The sequence below is a fragment of the Tetrao urogallus genome, assembly GCF_951394365.1.
Source record: "Tetrao urogallus genome assembly, chromosome: 7".
NCBI lineage: Eukaryota > Metazoa > Chordata > Aves > Galliformes > Phasianidae > Tetrao > Tetrao urogallus.
This window is the reverse complement of record NC_136820.1, coordinates 24,582,223-24,596,830: the sequence shown is the minus strand read 5'-3', so window position 1 is coordinate 24,596,830 and position 14,608 is coordinate 24,582,223. Positions and strand designations below refer to the sequence as shown.

General features: G+C 32.7%; 1 protein-coding gene across 4 annotated transcripts in view; it reads right to left on the bottom strand.

The window, feature by feature from the left end:
- Window positions 1-1,189: 1,189 nt before the first annotated feature.
- Window positions 1,190-14,608, bottom strand: part of DGKB (diacylglycerol kinase beta) — a gene marked incomplete at both ends in the record, with an annotated part of 296,833 nt that continues 283,414 nt past the window's right edge. For all 4 annotated transcript variants that reach the window (XM_079538393.1, XM_079538395.1, XM_079538394.1 and 1 more), the window contains 3 exons: window positions 1,190-1,297; window positions 11,288-11,348; window positions 13,349-13,469. In XM_079538393.1, coding sequence (XP_079394519.1) covers window positions 1,190-1,297; window positions 11,288-11,348; window positions 13,349-13,469 — 290 coding nt within the window. The remainder of the gene's footprint in view (window positions 1,298-11,287; window positions 11,349-13,348; window positions 13,470-14,608) is intronic.

The following is a 14,608-nucleotide window of genomic DNA, read 5'->3' as shown; positions in this document are numbered from 1 at the left end:
CATAGATATATAAATAATAATTAAAATAAAATTAGACATATATTTAATTTTCCAATGTTTAAACTATGTATGTTTCAATATTTAGAATATGTGTTTATCAGCTTATGAAATAAATGAAAATTATTTATTTGCAATTTAATGGTTTTTTTTTTTCCCATCCCAACATTTGTCAGGACATTGCCGACATAATCAAAAGAACTCTAAATTTTCAGAGGTGAGTCTACTCCAGTGATCTTGATTAGTTAGGAATTAACCTATTTCTCTGAAGTATCCTTCACTAAATCTTTGGTGGGAAATGCACTTTATTAAGCATGAGCTTTGGTTATTTGTGTGCATACATGCAATACTATTGGTCAATAATGCAGAATGATTTAAAGTTTGCTATGCTCCAGAGATGTATTGCTCATGAAAATGATTCTAGTGTTTCAACAAATGACACTGATAGCTACTTTTGCAAATACTACTATCTTCAATCTTTGAATGATCTCTTTAACCAGATAATTTTTACTCAAACTTCAAGTCTTGCAAAAACCTACACAAGAATAATCATAATCATTTGAATATTGCATACAATGAATTTTAAGTTTTCAGCAGGTACAGTTAGATACATAGGAGTTATCAGAATAAGATTTAAGATTTGAATACTTAGCTGAATAAAAATATTCTCAGGGTAGAAACAAATGATAAAATATAAGTAAAAGTTAATGAGACCAGTAATAAACTTTACTCTGAACCAGGTCTCATTGGTTATTGATGTGGAGATGTTTGATTCAAGAGACACTACTGAACTTATTGCAAATGATCATTATAATAGAAAAAAGCACACACAAAAAAATAGAAATGCAAAGGAGAGAAAATCAAATTACCCATGGCATTCTCTTCCTATATTCCATGGCAGAATTATCCCATAGATTAATAAATGGTACTTCATGCAACAACAACAACAAAAAAAATGCTGTATCATCTTATGTAAACATCTGCTTTCTTCATGCAAAATGCCTACAAACCTGTGACAATAACTTTTTTTCTAATAGCATAGTTTTACATTAGCTCAGTTACAGAAACTATTAAATGAAAATCCATGAATTTGCAAGTAGAAGATATTCTAAAATTTTTGAAAGATTTCCAGCATAAATATTCCAAAGCCCAACAAAGCTAATTGATTTTCTAAAAACTAAACTACACACACTTATTCCTTGCTGTGGTGCCTTGTTCTTTTGATGATAGAAGAGAAAAGACCAGTTTTTGGAGGAGGACCCATCAACATAGGGGCTTGGTTCTTGTGGGTAATTTTTATCTGAGGGAAGAAAGAAGAAAATCATAGTTATCCCTTGAGCTAGTTAAATTCCTATGTACAAGTATCTGAAATGTCTGAATCATCTTTACATACAATTTCTAAACCTTCATTTAATCAATCAAGGAAAGAAAAAGACCTTTGTTTTTTTTGAATGATGCTACATATTCAGTAAGCCAATGTATGTATAATCATTGTTACCACAAATACTTTCAATTATACATGCAATCAATGTTACAAATAGTATACAAAAGATGCAGGCTGATATCTGATCTTACTTCTTGACTGTGGGACATTCTGCATGCTGCTGAATATTTTACTTACATGTAAAATATAGAATATATAGAAGATGAGAATTTAGAAGTTGGACACACATGATGAAAGACCAAACTGTTGCCTATCACTAAGATAGAGGCTGTATCATTGTATGCTCTGTTTACATTTCTAATCAAGCTGTATCTGTTTTCTAACACAGGACACTATTTAATTTCAAAATAAGCACTATGAATGAAAGCAAAAAATTAACACATAAAAAGGGTAAAAAAGGATGAACTAGGATTCTAATTTGTTCATTAATTATTAGTAGAATAGACTCAAATATTGAAAATCCTATTTAAAACACTTTGCAAGACTGCTCTAAAGCCACCCATTTTTGATTTCTTTGATATAAAACTACGAATCACCTTATATGAGACAACCTTAAAGTAGATTATGTCTGCAATTTTCTCTAATTCAAGTCTAAATTAGAGAAGACATTTTATGAATGTATGCTATGCTCAAAGCTAATTGAAAGCAATTATCAAAGTGGCATTTTGTCTGTGACTTTAAGATACATTGTAAGATAATAAATGATTCTCATTATGTAATAAAAAGGTCACATCTTGCCTTTGGGCTAGTGATGCTAAGAGTTTTTCAAAAGCAATCCGAGACATTTTCTTTAGTGAACTACGACTAATACAAGAACCATCACTTATTAAATATCAGTTGTCATCTGCATAGTACCTACATCAGAGATGGGTATTTCTTTCCAAAAGAAACACCACCTCATTAAAAAACTGGAAATATATATCTCTTAAAGTGCGTACCTGACATTTTCAAGTTAAAATGAATATCCTTCTCTTGTCATTCACTAATAGTAATGAAACAAAAAATGTATGCCACGTGGACAGGCTCATTAAAGTATAGATCAGGACATTTCTTGGGGTGGAAATTTACATTACAATATAAGGAAACCAAAAAATTCCAACAGAATAAGAGTTTATTTAACTCAGAGCCTTTATGCTATTTTCCAAATATTCTTTTTTTTTTTTTTTATGCTACCTTTGTACACTAGTCTTGAACTTCATATGTGACCTCTTCTTGTCAAGATTCTTCATTAGTATCAAATTTAGTAGGTTTTTATTTTTTTTTCAACCTACATTAATTTCACACAGAAAATAACTCCTGCTTTCAAAGACTGGCATCAACATATTTTCTCACATAAAATTCTTCAGGCACCAGTTTGGAAGCCAAATCTCAGGGTAAGTTGGCATTTTTCCATTGATGTCACGTTAAACCAGCTGATGATCTAGTCCTGAAAAATTGCCTCAAGTATTTCTTTAACTTTCATATGTTTCATGAAACATATTTTGTGTTTCAGGAATAATGATGACATCAGCCTGATCCTGAGGACCAACACCTGAAATAATCTGCACATGCGGTGAGTGAATTCTTTGAGAGTTATGAGGGTTCAAGCAGATTACAGGATTTGGCCATGATGAGGCAACCGAAATGTCTTCAGAATTTCTTTCAGAAGTAAATCATAATAATTTCATCTTAAAATAAATAAAAGAGCAGAGCTCAAAAGAAGGCTTTAGTATGAAGAGGTGAGGTCATCCTGAGACCTCATACAGATTGCATGTTGGATTGGGGCTGTTCAATGCTGCTGAGAGTGAATGCAATTACATATTGAGAAAGTATTTATCATTTGTCATGCTCTTTTTTGGCTTGAGCCATCTGTTTCAGAGAACATGACCTCTTCAGTATGTTGTATCCTATCAGCTGAGATCAGCCAAGTTGCACAAACAAGATTAACCACTCATGCATATGAGGATGGAGTCCTATATACATTTTTCTGAGACATATTTTCAACTCTTGTAAATTGGCCACAATCCAATGACATAATATACTCTACATTCTGAAAATAATAATGAAAAAAAAAAATGTTAACTAAGTATATTTTTTACTTATGCACAATAGTGTAATTAACAATGCACTGGTTAACAATGATAACCATTGATAACTTATTATCCTGAAATATATATATATATATTTGCATATATATTTTACCTTTGGGTCACAAAAGATCACTCTTTTTATAATAGACACTGTACAATTGCACAACATTGCCCAAAAGATACTTTGTCTTTCTCACGACTTTCAGGCAATGTCTTTCTGTCCCAGACTCTTGTTGCTGCTCCTATTTGCATACTGGCAATAGTAGCAGAGGGTGTTGTGAGTGTGGTTGACAAGTGAACGTACGAACTTCAAGATGGGTCTCAGAAAGAGAAATAGCGTAGCAGGTAAAGTGGGGCTGAACACATAGAGTGCTCTAAACAAGACTGAAATGGAGACAAAAGCAACCACACAAAACCCCTTAACAAACAAACATTAAAAAAATAAAAATAAATAAAAAGAGGAAAAAAAATCTTAAATTACAAGCAACCAAGATTTGATTTACTTAATATTCAACAAACTCACTGCTTATAACTGTGTATAAATTCTGTGTTCATCTAATGTCTAGAGACTAACTTTCATCATATGGATTTATTCTCTCCTGCAAGTAACATCGTGTCTTTATTATGAGAAGCACAATTTTTAAAGCTTTAAAAAGCTCTGAATAAGATGCGATAGTTTGTTGCTTTTCATTCTTCTATGGTGAACCTGTGATTTCCTTGCACAACGTGCACACAAAACCAGAGAAAAAGAGAGTGGTCAGAAATAAACACACAAAAAGTTCAAACCATAACCTAACATTTTTAGCAGCTGATGATATCCAGATAAACATACTCATGCCAAATAGTCAGGAATACTTGAAAATCATTTTAGAGATCGTTTATCCAAGTTGACTGAAAGCACGGATGATAATTTAAACATAAACTAGAGAAGTGAATGAAACTAGAGGAAAAATGCAATAGAATACTTCTATTTGACAAATTTGGAAGAAATTTAAAAGTACAAAAAAATAGTAAATAACATAATTTCATTTAGGAAGAAATTAAATAGACACATGAATTGCTAATATATCTTGATCTCTTTTTTTTTTTTTTTTAATTGAAAGCCTCATATACAATATTATAGACATATATACTACATATATTTACAACTCAATCTGTTGAAGTCACTGGAAAAAGTCTCATTCACTAACCAAAGCCAAGATTATAGCCTTTGAATTCACGATCATAGAAACTTTAAGGACTGCTCTATCTGGTAAATACGCTTAGCATAAAAATATTGCTATTGTAATTTTGAAGTCACCTTTCTATCACTAGAAAGTGTGTCTAACAATGTATTCGTGGGAAGGGACAAAAGATTCATTAAAAAGTAAAATTCTTGAGAAAGAAGTAGGTATTGCATTCTACTTGGAATTTTTTTATAAAGGAGCAGGAAGAATATTTATAAATTCATAATTATATTTATAAATGCTTAATTTGAAATTTGTTTTGGGGCAGGTCAGAGTTCCAAAATATGCCTCGAAGCCACATTAACACAACATATCCACTCAATAAAAAGCTGCAAATATCAACATTTTTAGTGTAAAAGCTATCTCTTTAAGGTCAATCAGTTTTGCATATATGCTAATATTTTGACAGTGTGTGCTAGCTCTCTCTATGCTTCTGACTTCACAGAATGCCTAAATACTTACTATTAGCACAGAAATACAATTACAAGCTGCAATGCTAATTAAAAATATAAAACCGAGAATGGAGACAATCAGCTGTGCTTTTAATAGTTCAATTAATATTGAAAAATTAACTCTGTATTTTATGGATAAAGAGATGGTAAAAACCCTCAAAGTATCTTAAAACAAATAAGTAAACAAAAACCTTAGTAAACTCTTCAAGAAAAACGCTAAAGCCTAGCTGGGGGAAAAAAAAAAAAGATTGGATTTGCTAGTTTATAGTCATTTATTTTCCATGTTATGAGCAAGATTTTGCTGTTGACAGGTTTGAGTGTATAAAGGATTTTCCAGTTTGGATGCTCCTTTGCCATCCCCTTTACAGGAAATTGATGGATGCAACACTTCTGTATCACAGGAGTGGCAAACACTTTTATCTTCTTGTAGATGATCAAGAGCTGTACTGGGTGACTGAATGTAGGCAGTGGTATAAAAATTAACCTGAGACTTGCATTATGTGACATTTTGGTCAAATCTCTCAGGTCTAGATCAGTTGTTTTAAATATAGCATTATGCAACACATCTTTTAAACAAATTTCTTAACAATATTATTGTGCAGAGTGCAATCAAATCTAATCAGTTTGGCATTAATTAAACTCTAATAATATACTCCAGTCTCTCTCCTAAGTAGTATGATCCGTTTCCCCTTCACACAGGTAGATTGGAAAACATTACGGTGTCATCATAATTTTTAAACATACTGAGAAAATGACAGAGCTGCAAAATTAAAATAAATGATTAATGGCATTTTTTTCATGTTTTGTACTAATAGGTATCACTGAGGTTTTAAATTAATAGAGCTGTCAAGCTTCGGGTTGTTACAGATCCAGGGCAGAACGAAAATGGAAATTATGTATTCCACAGACACCTAAAGATGACACTTCAGAATATTTCAAATTTTAATTAGTAGGTGCAATTGTTTTTTTTCTCTCTCCTCCCTAAAACCACTGCAAATTAATTGGCAATTAGTCACAACTAATTCTTTTCTTAACAATCTGAACTGGAAAGAAAGGTGCATTACATGTAGAGTATTTGTCTGGGGTGCAGAAAGCACACATGCAGCAAATTGCTTTGTCAATTACAAAAACTACTGTTGTGAAATTAAGAAAAAATATGCTTAGGTAAACAAAGCTAATTAATGTGCATTGTATCTGTGAACACAAAAAATAATGCCCAGATTCATGATAAAAGTGTTAGAGGCACAGTGAACAACACAGGTCTTGAAACACAAAGTATGCACGTTGTTGTGGGGGGAAAGTGCAGCATTTCAGTAGAAGACCTAACCCTTTTTTTTCTAGCTTCCACTCTAGAATTTCATTTGGGGCTTAATTGTGTTGGAACTGTCTATCACTGTACTAACACAAGCTACCACACCTACAACTCAGCTTATCTTTGCTCAAAAGAAACAGATAAAAATTTAATTTCCCATAATATAAAAAAAATATTACATTCAATGACATGGATAGAGGTTACTTTACCAACTGATAATCTGTAAGAACAGCTGCAAATTCTTTATAACATCAGTGAATGAATGGCTTGGGTCAGAATGGACCTCAACGGATCTACAGAAAAAGAAATCTCAGTTTTTCCTTCAACTAGCTCTAGGAGATCACAAATATGATTAACAGTACTTTTATTCTTGTTTCTGTCTGGACTTAAGTACAAAGGCGGACTTCACAGAGTCCTTTGTGCTCACACTCCACATCTTTATGGACTAAAGGCAAGGCTAAAGAAATCATACATTCATTAATTTATTCAAACTTATTTTAAGGTGCACACAAATCCTAATATAATGAAATATAATTTATGAGTTCCATTATTAAATGGCTTCTTACAAGTTTTCCTACCAGTAAATAATTCTAAAAAATACTATTAAAGATAAATATTTCAGATGATTTTATTTCTGCCAGCCCATCAGATAGGCTCTGAGTATGGATTACCATTTTCATTCCTTCATCAAGGCAATATTCTTTCACATTTTGTACACATTTCTCTCTTCATTTTAATCTAATTATACTAGCAGCTTGACATTATAACAGACATGATGCCAATCAAGTCAGGAATAGATGAAGGAACTGAAATCACAGTTATTAAGATGGAATATTCCTATAGATTTTTCAAAACAATACTAATATTTTATGTAGCTAAATTGAAAGATTACTTTTCTTTAAAAAGTCCTGATGGCTAAAGCTACAGGTTTATTGAATTAACTTGAGAGTCTTTGAAGTTTCATTACTATTAATGACCTGTTTGGAGATCAGGTGAAACCATAGATATCTTTCATGTTGCTATATTTGTCTGAGAGAGCTCTGATAGAATTTCCTCCTCAGCTAATCAGACAAGATGTTTAACATAACATTAACATTATCATCTTTCCTTGTCCCAAAGACTTTTCTATTAAAAAAAAATGCAGTGAAAACAATACAATTTGATGCTCAGATTCTGCATCTTATTATACTGGAACAAAGTGACTTTGTCAGACTGTAGTCTCCATGTGTTCAACATATTCAGTAGTTCTGGATGTTTATTAGATTTTTAGACTGAGGCAACTCACAGAGTCTATAGGAATACATTTATGCTCTCTTTTAGGGATGCTAGTTGATTGTGCAGTATGAGAACATGAGATAATAAAAGAACAACACAGCAACTTTTTAGTACTAAAACTGGCCACGGGAATGAACAATCACAGACCATAGCTTCTGGGGAATCACTGCATTTTTATATTTCACATCTTTTTCTTTTCTTTCTTTCTTTATATATATATATATATATATATATATATAAAGAGAGAGAGAGAGAGAGAGAGAGAGAGAGAGTCTATACTGTCATTTTAGGGATACACAGTCTCTGTGTGTGAGAGGACAGGAGAAGTAGGAAAGGTAAACTTGTTGATTTCTTTGGTGAGAAACAGACTTCCAAGCCTGCATGAGGAGTCTGCATCCCATATATAATAGAGATTTAATATAGCTTAGTCTGGATAATGGAATATAGCAAGAGATTTTTGATTAGGTTGAACCTGATTTCTTGAGAAATCATTTGCAAAATGCTGTCATTAGTACCAAAACATGAAGAAGAAACAGAAAAGGACTTCTGAGCTCAGCCACTTGCAACCTTGGGCAAGGTTGATTCAAAACATACTGACTGTATTGATTTCCTACTTGATCTCTCAAATTTTTTTAGGTCAGACCTTAAAACTACTGAACTTAAAGGAAACCAAAATTCCTGATGTTACTATGTCAAAATCAAATGTGTTATTTCAGCTTTTGAAAGTATATTGGAGGGGGAGAGATAGCAGTCTTTTTTTCAGCAACAGATTTATGTCTGGAGCATTCAAGAATCAAAAAGGTGAGGCTCAGCTCTTCTGTCTAACTGATGAACATGATCTGTGTACATGAACTAACTGATGTGCATAGAACTTGTATACACAAGCAGACTAGTACTGAGTTGGGACAGTAGCTTCTGTTCTGTAAATCACACAGATAGTAAACTAGTAAGGGCTTTCCTTCAGCATCCTTATGTGAAGCATGGGAATGTCCCCCATATGTTGCAATGCATGGTGTATGAATGCCAGCACCTTCTTATAATGGCCTGAGTTCCTTGTAAGATTTAAGGAAATACATTTACTAAGAGTGGAAATAAAAGGAAAAGAAAACTCATACATCATCTAAGAAACAAAACTCCTGGATTTCTTCATCTGAGCAAGTTGTTTTCTGTTTAATTGGTCATTTGCTTGAAGGTAACTTTGGGAAAAAGCTGCAATTTTGTTTCCAGAGAAGACAAAAATTCACAATTCTTATGTTGGTCTCATCATACTTCTTCTGAAATTTGAGCTCTTTCTAGTTCAAAAAGCAGGCTACCTAGATGGCTATGCATTAGAATTAATTGTTATGATTTTATATTTTTTCAGACTAGTTCTGGATACACATTACAGAGATCTTTCCTATATTTATATGGTCAAGTACATTTTGGCTCCCAAGGACCCTTCTGAAACACACACTCAGAAATCAAATCTAACATCTATTTTTGGCATTGTCACAGGAGCAATTTCTAGTACTTTGCAAAAAAGGAAAAACTTCAGCATACTGATGGAGAGAGGAGAGGTTGCACTATATCTTTTTTCTTTGTGTGAAATTTAGAGGGGCAATAATGTGAGGAGCAACTCCATAAATACATTAAGATCCTCAGAAGAGACATAACAAACAAACAAAATATTTCCTAAAAAATGAATAATGTAACATGAAATACTTATTCTGGACCTAAATTCATAGTGGTGCAGTAGCACAGAAAAGAAGTAGCTCTTCTCATATGAAAGAAATACAGTCTACAGTGAGTTTTTTTTTTTACATAACACAAAGTAGTTTCTCTTAACGGTGTTATATCACAAGGGATATTTTCCACAGGAAAGTATATGCTACTTCTATCCCATGTAAAAAGTTTACTTTGATTGGACAGGAGTAATTATCAGCAATAATTTACTGTTTCCTTAAGGCAGTAATTGAAATGTAAAAACTCTATTCTCTATTTCCAGATTTGTCCTAAGTCGTGCAGGCAGCTTCTGCTAGCATTATTATCAGATAGCAGGGATTTTGTACAGAGCAAGAAATCAGGACAAAAAAAGCATGCCTCATTGCCAGCATCCTTTCAGAAGTTATCTTCTGTAATCTGTAACTGAAAAATTATGTTTTTCTTGAACAAGTAAATGCTGTGTGCAGCACTGTTCTGCAGTGAACCACTTGTGTAGAAGAGGTAAAGGTAATGACATCTAACTCCAAAAAGTTTATTGGATTACATCAGGAAATCTCCACTATTCTGCCTGTTCTGTAAACACAGTGTGTGTTTACACAGTTCCCTTCTCATTGCAGTACCTTAGTACTCACCACAGAGAATTAGATTTTAGGCACTTTCCCACGGTTCAGCTGTACACTACAGAATATCCAGCAAATCTGGACTATCACAACTCTTCATTCCTCTTAGCCTATACGTTACCAGCTTCCAGGCTTGATAGCACATCACTGAAGGTGCTCCCTTTAATTTCTCTGTGTTGCCTTTATCTTTACTAGAGACAATGATAATGAAAGTGATCCAGAACCTAAATTTGGATAATGACTCTCTGCTGTGGTGTAATACCTTCTTCTTTGGCACATTACTGCCATTTACAAAGTGTATGGTGACAGAGACTCAGCTACTTAACAGTACAGATTTTCTTTAGTAAAAGTCAGTAAAATTGCATACTAAAGTACATTACTATGACTATATACAACAACGAAAAGCTTAAAACTCTGCAACATCTTGATCTGCTTCATTACTCTCTGTAATTTAATCAAAGACAGATGACAATGGAGAGCTCTTAGTGCTCTACCTTTGTTGTGCTGCTCCCTCAACTGAACAGTGTAACCAGTTCCATAAGGAATCTGCAGTGAGCAAGCTTTTCCCTATTTGTTCAAATTTGGAGGAATGGATTTCTTCTTCCTGTTTATTTGCCTTCATTTCTTCTTTAAACCAATTTTTAATTATTATTTCTGTTGTACAATTCGAACAGTACAGCCAAGGCTTCAGCTTTAAATACAATGTTCTTGCTATGAACTCTCAAACACACAAAAGAAATCTTGCCTGAATTTTTACAGTATAATTATTTACTTATTAGCATCAAAATTCACATTGGTTCTTCCTCAGTAATGCAACAAGAGACTATAAAAATAATACAGCATCAGAAATAAATGATCACATTGCGTAAAGCTATGCACCCTGTATTTTCCAAACTTTTGAAATAACTGACCTTTTATTCCATCCTAGCCTGTAGAAAAAACAACATGATAAATTGAAAAGGCAGTAGGTGTTGAGCTATACAATAACAGCATATGAACATGTTAGTTAAGTAATTGAATTAATAATGATAAGGGTTGTCTCTTAAACTGAAAGATCTTGTTTCCTTCATTTCAAGGACTGACATTAAATAAATCAGTAAATATAAATGACTACGGTAATTTTTGTAATTACAAAATAAAGTTTATGTACTTTTTGTTTAGTCCTCATCCCATCAATAACTGTATCCTTACCGTGCAGGGGGTTTGCATCCAAGGTTCCCCATCTATCTGCATAGGCAGAGACTTGCTGGTCCTAAAGTGATATATTTCATAAAATAAGAAAATGCAACTGGACAAAATTGAAAAATGTACTTTTAAGGAGATATATGCGATGGCACACACATATATACCAGATTTACCCAAGCTTCTATGTAATCTCCAACATGCTTACAAAAGTAAAGCAGTTGCTTAGTAGGCAGACACCTTGCACACACATCTTGCTAGACTCTACTGTCTCATGAGAGAATAGTCTTCAATTTGTGAAATAAAGAGAGAATTATGCAACAACTTCATGAAAAAACTGTTTACAGGAAAAGAAAAAACACGGAAATCTGTTGCTATTATTTTTTAAATTTAGACTGAATACTGTAAAGAAAAGGAGAAATAAATCTTAACTCTAATATTGCTTTACTAAAATCATGAAAGATATTTTTATGCTTGTGCCTAACAGCAGGTTAGACAGATCAGTAGCCACAGACAGTTCTATTGTGTTCAGTAGATTTAATTTACCATGTTATTAATTGTTAGTAAAGGGTCAATGATTTTAATATTAATGTTCAGATATTATTCTATGCCTACTTTTGGGTTCCATACTTAGAAAAGCATAGATAAATGATAAAAAGAAAATAAAATTTAAAAATGATGATCTTTTAAATGACCTTTTCCAACTCTATATTTCTGTGTTATAGTCAGACCGTGTTATAGTCTGGACAACTCAATATAACATGGAAGAATCAATTCTAACAGTGGAAAAATGAGTCAGTTGATCACTCATGATCAGTGGAAATTCTATGTCAGACATTATTTTAAAATGACCAGCAGGTTGTAGTGTTAACCACAGTCATCAACAGCCAGAAGAAAAAGAAGGAAAGAATATTCAATGAAGTCTCACATAAGTTTGAAATAATTCTAGCTCTTTTGCAGTTCTTGTTGATTTGGGATTATAAATATTGTATCGTGGTATCCAGGGAAGATGGGAATGAATGACTCTGCATTCTCATTTCTCTTCCTCACCCTCATGAGAGAGTAATTTGAAGCCAGGATCACCTGGTCCTTGAGAATAGTCTCAAAAATAGGCCACAAGCTTCAGGAATTCCTGAACTATCTTTAAGTTTTGACTTCTACTCTTTCTGTTAATTATCATACTTTATATCCAGTTTCAGTCTTGATCCTTTCATTCTATAACTTTTGACTTAACTATTAAAATTTTGAAAATTCTTCCTGAAAAACTCTGTACTGATGAAGTTGAATGCCTTTCTCTTTTCCAGCCCTTATTTAATCCAAAAGTTAGAATAATTATTTTTTCCTTAAGAGTGCATCCAAACTTTTTCTGTTGTAAACATACTGGTCACTGTTAGCATAGTAAGTGATAAAATGTAGCTAAATTAATCTGCTCCACTGCTCACAGCTTACACATATCAATGTATTTATTAGTAGTAACTTACCAGCATTCAATAAATAACAAATAAATTTAAAAGAGAGCACTTTGACTTCCATGGATCAAACAAGTGCTTTACAAATACTAATTGCGTACTACTATTCTCTGGTGAGAAATGCATTACAAATGGGTTAAAATGTGTCAAAGTAACATTAAATGCCTTTTTGCTCTAATCTGCACAGAGTGCAGTCAGTAAAATAAACCAGGATGTTCATACATTACTCCTTCTCCTCCAATTGTTTAACAGTATTTCTTCATAGGTTGAAATGACAGTTAAAAACGTGCAAAAACTGAATGTAAACACCTTCCTCCCTTCCTTTTCCTCTTTCCCTCTTTTTCTTTCTCTCTTTGCTTTCTTTCTTTCTTGCTTTCTCTCTTTCTTTCATACAGTTAAAGCAAGAAAGATGTATGGGCACAGAAAAATGAATAGAATACATTTGATATATAAATTGATACTCTCACAAGCATTAAGCTCAGTAATTATGACTATTACACTGTTAAATAAACTGTAGTGGTGAAATATAAATATCAATTGATAATATAGAAAGCCTTATTGTTCAATACAACAGTGTAGGGCAAATTAGATCTGTCAATACCTGATGACAACAGATGAGCACTGGGCAAGCCTTCTTCCAGCACTTTTCAGACCTGTATATATTTGACCCATCTCCATGGCTCCTTCCAGACCAACTACTTCCATAAGCTGGTCACTAAGATCTGAAAAAGTTGAAAAAATTGCATTTGGTCTAGACATGATTTTGACAGTTTTCATCCTAACTAGCAAGCTGGTCAGAAGACCAGCTATATATGATAATAGATAAAAAAAATGATATGAACTGCCTTTTCTAATCACTAAGTAGTGATTTCAGTTTCAAGTTTTGGTGCATCTGGGCCTGTTGGTACACTATTCTAAAATACCTTGACCAGAATGATTCTAAAACACAGTAATACACTCCATGGCTTGTTTAAATTCATACACAGAAAGAAAAAATCTCTCAGCAAATAAGAAAACAGGAAATGCTCCTTTTCATAGAATGAAATGTTTGCAGCTTAGAATTTTTTATGCTTATATTTACAGATTTATTGTTTCAATAGATATTTAAAATGTGACAAAGGAAAAATCAGTGCCCCGTACAGTGCTAGTATCTTTTTCCAGACAATGCATACAACTCTAACTCAGACCTTGTGTGCATGCATTATTATTGTTTTTAATTATGAGACCATATATATATATATATTTTTTTTTTTTAATAGGATTTTTGCTCCAATTAGCACATAGATTCAATGCAAAAAGGGCAGGAAAAACTCCTATCAGCATTTATTTTGATGCCCATACTGCATTTTGACTACATAGCATTTTGACATTACATTTCCAATAACATGTAAATAACATGTAAATATTGTACTTGTCAAAATAAATTTTAGTTTGTTTGACTTCAAGGAGTGAGGACAAATTTTGTCTAGAATTTTGGATACAAACAGAAACCAGTATCTTAAATAGTATTATAGCAATCTGGTTTGAAAAGCAAAAAAGTAAGGTAATGAAATATTATCCAGAAATAAATAAGGTGTTTTGTATGAAATACATAATATGCTCTGGTTTAAATACATGCTGCCAAGACCAGATGGACAAGCAAAAAAAATTTTTTAGCTTTATATCATGTATGTTTTATAGATTGGCTGTTAATATCCCCGTTTCCAAAAGATAGGCTATTTGGTGAAGCAGAGCCATGAGCTAAAATGTTAGTCTATCATCACACTAAAGAAAACAAAGATAGGAGAGCACATTATTCTTTGTGCATTTTAAATACGTCACATTTTAATGAAGGTAGAATTTCATGCTTATTATCATATCT